Source organism: Camelus bactrianus, chromosome 2 (genome assembly GCF_048773025.1).
Source record: "Camelus bactrianus isolate YW-2024 breed Bactrian camel chromosome 2, ASM4877302v1, whole genome shotgun sequence".
NCBI lineage: Eukaryota > Metazoa > Chordata > Mammalia > Artiodactyla > Camelidae > Camelus > Camelus bactrianus.
The window spans coordinates 17558301-17570960 of record NC_133540.1 but is presented as its reverse complement, the minus strand read 5'-3'; the positions used below and the strand labels follow the sequence as shown (position 1 = coordinate 17570960).

Here is a 12660-nt window from a genome sequence, read left to right as displayed (position 1 = left end):
GCACTCACAGCCCAGGCTGTTTCAGAGACAGGATGCAGATGTCGCCTTGACGATAAATCCTAGGACAGTTCGTTTTAGTGAGGTCAGGACGGCACAGTCGTGGGGTGTGTCCAACCACTATTAAAGTTAAAACCTCCAACTGCAGTCTAAACACAGGTAACATATACACATAGTATCAATATATATAAACATATATATTATATATATTATATATATAATGTGTATATAATATGAACATATACATAGTATGAACACAGGTAACAATTATAAGTAACATCTAAAGATTAAAAATGTATATTGCTTTTTTTGGAGTAGTTGGGAAGCATTAATGGGCTCTCAGTTTTCAAGATCCCAACTCAAGGATTCCCCAGAAGTCTGAACCCGGAAGCAGGGAGCCGTCGAGGGGAGGAGCCTCTTCCAGGTGGTTCAGGTGCGTCTTCCTGGGTCCATGTCGTCACTCGTCCCAGCACTGTACACAGTGACAGTGAATGCTCTCCCAAGCGAGCTGCATTTATGAAGAGTATCACTCTTGATACATAACTGCATTTTTTTCTGACTGTGTCCAACTTGTCTTACTAATGAGACAGTCTCATTAGTAAATCGCCCCAGTTCTGGACACACAACCACCACAAACATCTCCAATGAGCCCTTTGCAGTCTCTTCATCGGACAAATGATGTCCCTCTGCCTGGGGTGTGGGTCCACCTCTGTTAACTCGCCTCCCCAGCACATCGGCCACAGCGCCTCCAGAAATAAACACACTGCTCTTAATTTCTGAGGCTCTGATTCTCTTTAGTAGACGTTCTGTTTCTGAATAAAGCCACCTTTAAAGACGTAACAGCCACAAGCACCTGGACAAGAGCTTGAAAAGCACCGGAAAACCAAAGCAAAGAGCACGGTACTAACACACCTGTACGAAGCCCGCTTCCAGGCTACGCTGTCTTTGGAAAGGAGACAGTTATAAGTCCTTCTCGTGTGGGGATATCACATAACATCCATGTCCAAACCTCTGCTCTGATGATTAATAAATGAGTGGTTTGAGGCAGGGATTTAAAGTCTTGAAGCCCCAAGGAGGGTATAGCTCAGTGGCAGAGAATGTGTTCAGCAATGCACGAGGTCCTGGGTTCAATCCCCAGTACCTCCACTAAAAAATAAGTAAATCTAATTACCTCCTCCCCAAAACAAACAAAAAGAGGTGGAATAAAATCTTGAAGCCTCAGTTCCCTTACTTAATGAACAAATCTATTTTCTACAGTGGATTTGAGGACTCGGGGAGTTGGTGACTGTGGGACCACACGGTAAGTGTCAATTTCTACAACCTGCTACATTCAAAACAGAGAGGCCAGGTGAGCATTCTCATCTAGTTTTCAAATTGAAGTTCAGCATTTTACAAACCTTTATCTGCAGTCTGTGACGCTGACCTTAAACAGCACCACAGATAGCTGCCTTGCAGACACCTGCTAAAGGAGCCAGTCTTCTCCTGAATCCAATCCAGTAAGTGTCTTTGAGTGTATGAGATCAGGGGTCTGACAGCAGCATTCTGAATCCTTTTCTTACAACTACGTATGCACTCTGACCCTTCCAAAAAGAGATGCTGTAACTTATTGCCATATCATCTGCCTTTGTTCATGTAAGAAATGCCCATTTCAATGGGGTTTCTAGTTTATTACATAGTAGTTGAAGATGTCACCGTTCTGACATAACAAATCCTGGCTACAGAAAAAAAAATATGTGTGGTGAATATATCTGTGCTCTATTCTCCAGAAACTAAAATGTGAAAGATAATTCACTTATACATATATGAATACGCAGAGGGGGGCTTTGTGCTGGTTGCAGAAGCTGCAGTTAAGGGAGACAAGACAGGCATTAATCACGCAATAAAATAGTTATAAACGCATGCATGTACTGTGAGGAAACAGCATAGTTCTGGAGGCGACAGAAGCCTTCCGTTAAGAAGTAAGACCTGTCCTGCCAGCTCAAAGCTGAGAACTGTTTCCACTGGAGGAAGGGTGGGGAGCATGGGGGAGAGGCCCTTCTGAGCACAGGTGTCACCCCCACGGGGAAGCTCAGCCTGGCCCAGGACCTGAAAACCTGCCCGCGAGGCTGGGTGCTGGGCACCGGTGGGGGTGTGGACGAAAGCTTCCTGTGTCTGGCTGATATGAAGACTGACCACAAAGAATTTCAACAAAGGAACAATTTACTATTTCGCGATCCAACACTAAGTGGCAAGTCGGTCAGAGTGTTCAGTACAACCAAGGACACGGTAACGAAAAGGAAGGATAAATCCATGGGAACGTTTATGTGTCCCCTGGAGAAGACACCGCTAACCTCATAGCTCTTGATATAGAAAAGATGCCCCACTTGCTGGACTTAAACAAAGACATGTTCCCCCCACTGTTTCCTGGTTAATGAGCCGAGAGGCAGAGCAGCGAATAGAAAAGCTGCAAGTCCTCACTCAGGTCCTGGCTGTCAGCCTCCCAGCCGGGCGGGGCAATAGATTTCCCTAACGCGCTTTCCCAGTGATGTCTGCATGGTCTCGACTCCTAACTGGCTTTCCAACACACAGGAGAGAAGGATGCACTTGAGTTTCCCATCCTGGAGAGAAGTGACAGGGTCAGAAGGACACTGTCCGCTGTGAGCAGGACGAGAGAACGGTCGGCGTTCGCCCTAAGGGGGTCTGGGAGTGAGGGAGGGAGAATGAGGATTTTCTGATTCCTCCTCCATCCCTGGTGCCCATTTTAACCTACAAAGCTTCTTTGACACCTGATTACATAATATGCTTCTGTGAGCTTTCTCCTTTTTTTTTAACTTCAAAAGATGACAGAATTCAGTTAAAACAAAGACCACGCTTGGCTTCTGGGTGATATTTCGATCATCAAAACAAGCCCTGAGACAAGGCTGCGAGCTGGCTCCCCACCTCAGCCACTGCTCATCACACGGCCGCGTTCTGTGTCCTATGTTCTGCACACAGAGCGCCCCGCGGGTCATGGGAAGGGGTCTGCTCTGGACACCAAGCCCCACCTGCACAGGTAACGTCGACCCTCAGTGAGCTTGTCAGCCCACACACTGTGCCTCCCGTCCTTCACGCTAACTGGCAGGTCTTCCTAGAGAAAAAGGTCCTGATCCTCACAATTATCTCATTTACTGACTTTTTTAACCTGTGTCTTCATTTGTTTGTTTTCTGAGGAAGTTTCTGGGAATGAAAATTAATACGGTTTCATTTTTGTATGTAAACTACATTGGCTCCTATTTCTTTCTCAAAAGTAGCAGCAACCCTGGCATCAGAAGAACAGGGTTGGATCACAAAAAGAATACATATGTATAACTGAATCACTTGGCTGTACACCTGAAACCAATATAACACTGTAAATCAACTATGCCTCAATTAAAAAAAAAAAAAATAAAGAGCAGAATTGGAGGTCTGATTCAACTTCCTGATATAATTCCTTAGAACAGTCCTTTAGCCTCTCGGGAACACAATTTCATCATTAAAGAAAAAAAAAAAGCATTGAGCTCCCTTATATATGAAAACTGAAAAGGAAAAACTCAGAACCACAGGACAGTGGCGGGTACCAGGGGCTGGGAGTATGTTGCTCGGAGGGTACAGATCACCAGCTACAAGACTAACAAGTTTGGGGACCAATGTTCTGCACGGCAATTATAGAGAACACGGGACCACATACTTAAAACTAGGAGAGTGGCTAGGAGAGCAGGTCTTCAGTGTTCTCACCACACACACATAAATTGTAACAGTGTGACGGGACGGAGGTGGTAGCTGATAATGTAATGGTACTCAGTTTGCAATGTACAAAAGTATCTCATCCACACATCAGACACCTTAAACTCACACAATGTTATGTGCCAATTCTAACTCAACAAAGTTGGGACAAAATGAGCTGGAAAGGCCTGTCCTGTTGCACGTGGATGCTGTGGCACTCGTGAAATTTCAGAGAGGAAGGGACTTTGGAAATTTTAGACAGCTTTTAAAATAAAAAAGTGCTGTTAATATTTTAAAACCTACTTGAGCAAGAATACAGGAAGGCATAGAAATGTAATGATATATATATATATGATACATATGTGACAATATAGCTTCATGAATATAAATATGAAAATTTGATTAAAACATGGCAAAATGTGGAACATAATTTGGTTTTAAGTTGTTTTGATAAAATGAATATTAAGAGCATATGGGAGCAGGGGGGATGGTATAGCTCAGTGGCAGAGTACATGCCTAGCATGCAGGAGGTCCTGGGTTCAATCCCTAGTACCTCCACTAAAAAAATAAATAAAACCCTAATTACCTACCCCTCAAAAAAAGAACTTAAAAAAAAGAGCATATGGGAGCAACCTAAATGTCCATCTACATGACTAGATAAAGAAGAGGTGATGTGTGTGTGTGTGTGTGTGTGTGTTTTCCACACAATGGAATACTACTCAGTCATGAAAAAGAATAAAATTCTGCCATTTGCCACAACATAGAATGGCCAGGAGGGTATTAAGCTTAGTGAAATATGTCTGATAGAGAAAGACAAATACTGTATGTTATCACATATATATGGGATCTGAAAAAAATCAAACTAATGAATTTTTTTTTTAAAAAAAAGCATATGCTGCACCTTCGAATAACAAATGGGGATGGGTAAGGGGGGATGCAATGAGGGCACACTTAGATGGGTGTAGCACCCAGACTTCCAAGAGTGACTATCATGTAAAGGAGCCTTTCCTATCTTTCAGGGGAGCTGGCAAAGGGAAAAGCTGAGAAACTTTGGTTTGGAGTAAAACTAGTAACAGCTACCATTTATGAGGCAGTTCTCTTTCACAACCTGTGTGAAGCACTTTACAGACATCATCCACCATCTCACAATCCTGGGGAGGTCACATATCTAGCTTATATTACAGCCAAGCATTTGATGAATACTGGAGTAAGAACCTCTTTTATAGGTTCCTCGTTATAGGAACCGTAATGATTAATTCCTTTTTTTAATTGAAGTATAGTCCGTTTACAACATTGTGTCAATTTCTGGAGTACTGCATATAATGATTAATTCATGATAAACAAATTCAACCAGATGCGTTACTTTCAAAACTGGAAAATAAGAGTATACTGCCCAACAGCCCAATGTTCCCATGTGTAAGTTACAGGCAGAAAAACCCAGACATAGTGAGAGTAGAAATAGCCCGACGTCTCTAGACTTTATCTGAAAGCGAGTATTGTTATTACATGCTTTCCTATCCTCTGTGCCTGAATACCGGACTATGCTCATTAAAAACAAGCTTAATGAGAGAATGAAAGAATGTTTAGGTCAATGAGTGAAAAAGCTTGCTGCCCTGCTAGAGGAAGTCAGATAAAACCATGCTGAACAATTATGCCTTCTCTGCACAGGGGAGATTACGGACAGCCTCCTAGAGGAACTTACTCCAGTATTTACCAACTAACAGTGTCATTAGTTCATCTTCAAATCTCATACCAAGATTTTGATCCAAATTTTTCTCTCAGTTCTCTGTAAAGCAGAGAAGAGCTAACCCGTACACCATGTCGCACTCTGGACTCTGGACTCTTCTTTTTATGTCATCCCTTGTCCTGCTCAACTCTAGGCAAGAGAGTTTTCAGGAAGGTGTTTTTTGTTTCTAATAGACTCTTTTTAACTGAAATATAGTCAACTTACAATGTTGTGTTAGTTTCTGGTGTACAGCATAGGGATTCATTTATACATGTATATATACATACATATATTCCTTTTCACATTCTTTCCCATATGGTTTACCCCAAGATACTGAATATAGTTCCCTGTGCTGTACAGCAGGACCTCGCTGTTTATCTATTTCATATATAATAGGTAGTATCTGCAATAAGATTTTTAATCATCTTAGATTTTTTTCATTTTTTGAATCCATCTTAACGTCCTAGTGAAGTTAGAAAATCTAAAACTGAGCCCAGTAATTTGATGTGAAGTTGCTTTAGTCAGGGCCACTGGGTAAGGAGGTGATTAAACCAAGGATTTAGGAGCTTTCTGAATATGTATGTCCTGACCTCATTTTTTTTTTTCCTGAAATGGTTGCTGTTTATCCTCACTTAGGACCCAGGACATCTAGAAAGGGCCACCTGAAAACAGAAAGGAAACCAACAAGGCAGGATCTGAAGTCGATTCAGACGGCTCTCTGGCTTTTTGATACATGTTTATGGCCACAATCAGTTCAGAGGGACAGAGGACAGCCCAGGCATCAGAAGATCCCACCCACCACCTCTTTTTGCTATTTGGGAGCTAAGAATGGCTTCTGCATTTTTGACATTTGACTGCTGTACAGGTACGCGTACAATCCTCGATACTGAATCCTGGCCTGCAGCACCAAAAATACTTACTGACCCTTTAAAGGAAACTGTCCCTCTTGACAATTTTTTTTCTTAAAAAGAGGAATTTAAAGCTCTTGGGAAATGGTTATACTATTGGTAGGAGGGAACGTGGGTACGGAGTTTACAGTGAAGCATTTCTGGCTTTAACCAGTCAGAATCTTCCATCTGGAATCTGTTACTTAGGACTGTCTTTGTCACTAAATGTGTGGCTTCCTTTCTCATGAACCATGGATGGCCGTTTCCTCCCAAACCAAAACAGTAGTATACGATGTTTTATAAACAGCAACAATTCAGATAGTTTCTCACAGAGCAAAAAGGAAGATAACAGGAGTTTGGTATGTACTGAGACAAAAAAAAAATGTTTTTTATATATTCAGTTTTCATAAAAAGGCAGAACTGAGAGTATCTTGGAGCAGTGTTCGCTGTGCTCCACCTCGGAGGAGATGGGGAGGTCAGAGGAGGGGTCAGGATCTCCCCAGGAACACTTTAACATGAGACCTTTCCAACTTCTCCCCTCCTGCCCCCAGGCACTGAGACTCTGCCACGCTAAGCAAATGCTCTTCCAGGGAACACACAGGCATCCCTCTGGGACGCTGACCGGGGAAAACCAAGGAGCTGTTATAACACCCTCAGTGCAGAAAGCTGAGCATCTCTCCTCCAGATGATAAACTGGGTCCGAGACAAGATGGGCTCCAGCAAGACAGATGCTTAGACAAAAACGAATCAGACCAACACCTGGACTGCAAACCCTGCTATAACTAATAGCATTTCCCTTGCAGGAGCACATAATCCCCGTGGTAATTCTGTAGGAAAAAGATTCATGTGATTTGCTTCATTTTACCGGAAGAAAAAGTGTGTTGTATGATTTAAATTATTAGCACCTAAATGAATTAAGAACATCGCCTGAGGCTACTTAAAGATATATTCATGAATTAGAAGATGTTGATATTTAATTAAAAATTAATAAATTATTTTAAAGTAAAATGCAACAGTATCCTTAGTGTGGTTTGGTAAAGTTCTCACCTCAGAGGAATTTGTAAAATTTTTAGATATTTTGATCTTCTGTGTGGAATAGCTGGCCAATGTAAACAAATCATTTGATAATTTAATTTTTTACATTTCTGAAACATTTCTCTATGATATGTCACTTTTCACCTCTGTATCTGACAACGATCTAAACTCATAATGGGTAAGACACGTTCTAAATCCGAGTAATATATATAAGACCGTTTAATCATAACAGCCATCTTTTATTGTGCTCTCAAAACTCATATTCACTGTCATCGCTTATCCACCAGGAAATCTGGGAATTTCTATCTTACCAATGAGAAAATATTATGTGGGAGATATATATGATGCTTTCATAAATTCACAAAGAAAGTGGTTTAAAAGCGAACTCATCTACAAAACAGAAACAGACTCACAGATAAAGTAAACAATCTTAGTTACCAGTGGGAAAGACGGTGCGAAGGGATAACCTGGGAGTTTGAGATTTGCATATACTAACTACTGTATACAAAACAGATAAACAAGTGTCTTCTGTACAGCACAGGGAACTATATTCAATACAATCTGTAATGAAAAAGACTATGAAAAGGAATATATGTATGTACATGTATGACTGAGACATTATGCTGTAACCAGAAACCGACATTGTAACTGACTACACTTCAATAAAAAAAGATAAACAAAAGTGGTTTAAAATCTTGCTCTTGATGCCTGCTTTCTCTGTGACACAGTCTACCAAGCAAAATAAAAACTGTAATTAATAAAGTTAACTAATAAACAGAAAATTCCAATTCCAAAGTAAGCTTTAGTGCCTAGGTTTTCACTTCACTGAACTGCATAAATGCCCAATCTCCATTTCTCTTTAGAATATGCAGATGTGCCCCTGGGGGGTAAAGTAAACCTCTTATGGAACAAGAAACAGTGCTCAATAATACAGACCCAAAGGAAGGAAAAGCTGCATTCCACTGCTTAATATTTAACCCTGGTCATTTCCATGGAAACAGATTTGTGTAAGAAATCACTGTCATGTAACTGCATAATAAAGCCTGCTAGAATTGACTGCTAATAATTGTAGTCTATTTAGGAAAAACAGCATGAGATCATCACCTACTTGATATAAGAAAATGAAATCAGTGAGTACAGGAAATCAGAGTAAATAACAATGTGGTCTCAGTCCCTCTGCCTCTCTTTGAAGGTGGCAGTTACACTGCCCCAATATGAAAATCCACACGGTACAGGGTTTTGGTGTAGCTACTTCGCTGTGGTCATCTAAACAAGTTAACGCGCAAATTTCACTAGAGTGGGAGAGAAAGAAAGAGATTTAAACTATGAGATTTCAACTTTGTTAAACCTCTAACTTTGCAAGATTGAGATGCTCAGTGTGTTCGCAGGGAGAGTGGCCCATCACTGCAGCACGTTCGGACTCTCAGGTGGGTGGGCTTTTCTGCGCACACCCAGAGCACGCGGCTCACAGCTCTGGACTGAAACCAGGACGCCCTCCCACAAGTGGCAGGCTTCACCACAACAGAAACAAAAAAAGGGGGGGGGCATTTTATTCAGATGAATAAATGCACTCAACCAACAGTCTCGGGCAAAGTGGGTTTCAGCATCCCCAAAGGGCCGCACGGTGTTTGCTGATGTGGGCAAGGTGTGTAAACGACAAACGAGCTGGTTTCCAAGGCCTCTGGAAGCCCGAGCACGGCCGAGGCCTCTTGGTCCCCCGGTCCCTCCGCGTGGGAGCCGCCGGCCCCCAGGCCCGGGAGCGGCGGGCGGGCGGCGCGTTCCCACGCCCGGGCCGGGTCTGGAGGCCGCGGTGACCCCGGCCCCCCCCCGCCCCCACCCTCGCCGCCCCGCCCGCCGCCCCTCCTCCGGGTCCGCTCCGGGGCGTGGGAGCGCGGCTGCGGCGGGAGTGGCGGGCGGAGCAGCGCCAAGGATGCGCGCCCCGCCACCCGGCAGGAAGCGGAGGATGCGGCGAGGCGCAGGGGCTGTAGCGGGCCGGGCGAGGCCGGGGCAGCCGGTCACTTACTTGATGTCCTCCCACACCTCCAGGCCGTAATTGCGGATCACCAGCAGCTCCAGCGCGTGATTCACGAATCCGTACTGCGGGGGCAGGAAACCGGGTGTCAGGGGCCAGCTGCGGGTGGGAAGGGGCGGGGGCCCTGCGCTGGACACTGGGGCCCGCGCCCTGCTTGCGCTCCGTTCCTGCGGGCGGACGGGTCCTCGGTGGTAAGGCCGGGCAGCCCAGGGGCGCCACCCCTGCCCCAGTCAGGGGCAGACCCTCCCGGTCTCTTCCGCCCCACCCCAGGACCCGCTCACCTGTCACCGCGTGGAGGTCGGCCGGGCATCCGGAAAGCGTGGCGGAGGGGACCGAACCCGACGCCTCCCCGGCCGCTCGGCCGCCCTGAACCGGGAGACACGCGCCTCGGCCGCACGTCCCCTCCCCAGCTCCGGAAGCAAAGGCACCGGCCGCCCCCGCCGCGACCCCCGACGTCCCCGTCTCCCCACTCCGGATGCAGGCCGACGGCGGGAAGGCCCGGCGAGCGTCTCCGAACCCAGCCGGGAGCACTCACCATGGTGTCCGCCCCCGGGCTGGGGACGCCGCCCCGCGCCGAGGCTCGGCGGAGGGACCAGGAGGCGGCTGCGGCGGCGACCGCGCAACGAGCCCGCGGCGCAGCGTCGAGCGGCCCCGGCGCCCAGCCCCGCGCGCCCTGATTGCCAGCGACGCGCAGCGAACCGCCGGGCGAGCCGCAGGCCTGGCCGCCGCCCCCCGGGCTTCCACCAATCGGCGCAGCGGAGCGAATTCGGATGCGCGCGGGGCCCGCGCTCGGGCCTTCCCACCCCCGCCCCGGTGACCCACCCGGCTGGTGCTGGAGGCCGCGACAGGGACCGCGGAGGAGCCACCGCGGAGCTCCCCGCACGGCCCGGGGCAAGGAGAAGGCAGTGCCGGGGACTCATCAATGTGCTCTTATCCAGAGGGTGCCCTTGGGTAGCGAAACCAGGGAGGGGAGTGTGTGTGTGTGTGTGTGTGTGTGTGTGTGTGTCTTTTGCAACGCACAAGCCTTAAAAGGAATCCGCCCTCCCTCGTGGTCAGCATCCTCATGTTCACAGTCGTGGTGCAGATAAACATTTCCTTTGTGGCTTGGTCCCTCCACAGTTTAAGGCAAACTGAAAGCTATTAATACAGCGCTCCACACGCTCCACTCTTAGTCACTGAGCCCAGTGGGTGAGCCAGCTGGAGCTGTCAGTGGTAGAGTTTTGGTGTGGGTCCTGTCAAAACCAGCTCTGCCCGTGACCAGCCTGCCCAGCAAGATCTAGTGAGGTTCTGGGCTTGATCCTGGGGGGACCCCGACCCTGCGCCCGGGCTGGGAGCCACCTCTCGCTGCAGGAGGGCATCTCCGACTGTCCACAATTTGGCCTCTGTTGCTGTGTTTCAGAGGTAACTGCTGAACTGGAAAAGGCCTGTACAAAACGAGCAGACTTTAATTACTCTACCTCCCAGTCTACTTTCTACCAGGCTCTTAGGATGGTTAATGCCCTGAGCCCCACCACCGGGACCCGATGGGAGAGCAGGGCCTGTCTGTTGACTAAAACTCCAGTGCCTGGGGTGTGTGGATACCTGGACTGTTGTAGGTCAACAGTGAGGACGGAAAGGCAAGTTTCGCTTCTAGGTCACCGGCTCAGAGCAACTGAGAAGCCACGATGGTCTTCCACGATGGGCGGGTCAGATCAAATGTCAAAGCAATAAAACTCTAGGTTGTTCTGATGACATGTACAGATTTAAAAGATGTGGTTATCACAAGTCTGTTGAGGGGGAAAACTGCTGAGTAAAATAAGCAACTTGGAAAAAAGTAAAATAAAACCATACAGGCTTCTGTACGCAGGCACTTCTGTTGAAACATGATTGATACAGAAATATTATATAGCAAACAAACAAAACAATTTCTATTACTAATGGTGGAATTTTTAAATAAATTTGAGGCTTTCATACAATGAAACACTTTGTATAATTATTAAAATATTAAGCCATTCTCGAACGTTAACAATTAATTTTGTTAGAACAGCCCATTACTCTAAACAGCCATGAAAAAGCTGGACGCATAGTGATGAGGAAGATAGCGTTAAATGGACAAGTGGCATGTGTATGTAATCACCTCCAGTGTTTTGTCTGTAAAGTGCTTGTGTAGAGTAAGGTGCTAATTGGATAACAACACAACCGTTGTTATAAACGTAAGCTTTTGGGAAGATGCAGAGGAGAGTTCTGAGATGCCTACTGTCTCTCATTAGAACAAGTGGCTGGAGGAACCAACATTTTTACTTTTTGATTTTTTTCTACACAGATGTAATTTTTTTTAAACTTGTGAAAAGACTTTTTGATGTATCTCGACCTGTCTTCCTTTGAACGGCAGTAGGACCCATGGTATGTCTCAGTCCAGAGTGTGCCACTGTGCCCCACACTCAGATTCTCTAAGTAAAGGGAGAGAATGTTGCTCTCTGGTGATGGAAATGGAGGGAAGTCCACCAGGAGAAGGATGTGAAAGGAAAGGAAGGATGCTGAGCATCTTTTCCTGTGCCCGTCGGCCAACTGTATGTCTTTTCCTCATTGGAGAAACGTCCATTTTCTGTCTTGTGCCTGTTTTTCACTGGGTTGTTCAGGGTTTTTTGCTATTGAGTTGTATGAGCCGTTTGTATATTCTGGAAATTAAGCCTTTGTCAGCTGCATAACCTATAATGAAAAAGAATATATATGTGTAAGTATGACTGAATCACTACACTGTCCACAAGGACCTAACACAACACTGTAAATTAACTTCAATAGAACAAGGAAAAAAATGGTGGGCTTCCCTGCCAGCTTTGTTTCTCTCTCTGAAATTCAAACTTCTGCTCTCATAGTCCATTTTGTCCAAGAATGTTTGCATTTGTCAATATATTACACTGTTTTGTTTGTTAATTACCTGACCGTCCCCTGAATCTAAAGGAAGTTCTGTTCACTGAAACTTTGCCAACATTCATTGGCCCACAGATACTTTAAGGGATTTGATGTTTAGGGAGAGAGGATGCCACCAGCCCTGAGGGCCCCAAAGTGCATCTCTTTGCTTCTGCAAGAGTCCTACCTGTTATCAGCAGGACAGCCAGTTCATAAGCAGATGACGTGGTGTTCCTGGAAACCGTGTAATGGTGGCCTCTCCGAGGAGGAGGACCAGGGCTAGAGGAAAGAGAGCCCCTGGGGAAGGGCTTAGCCAGCCGCAGAGTCAACGCCAACTATTTGAAGATCAGCCTACTGTGTGAAAAATAAATAAG

General features: G+C 45.9%; 1 protein-coding gene across 3 annotated transcripts in view; it reads right to left on the bottom strand.

Annotated features, from left to right (window-relative positions):
• Nucleotides 1-10091, bottom strand: part of GUCY1B1 (guanylate cyclase 1 soluble subunit beta 1) — a 46370-nt gene extending 36279 nt beyond the window's left edge. Inside the window, exons 1-2 of one of the 3 annotated variants that reach the window (XM_074376529.1) lie at nt 9933-10091; nt 9389-9462 (exon numbers count right to left, since the gene is read on the bottom strand). In XM_074376529.1, the coding sequence (XP_074232630.1) occupies nt 9389-9462; nt 9933-9935 (77 nt within the window). In that variant the 5' untranslated portion in view covers nt 9936-10091. Of the gene's footprint in view, nt 1-9388; nt 9463-9678; nt 9904-9932 lie in introns of those variants that run through there. The other 2 variants (XM_074376535.1, XM_074376537.1) reach the window with 2 other exon arrangements.
• Between the last annotated feature and the right edge of the window lie 2569 nt (nt 10092-12660).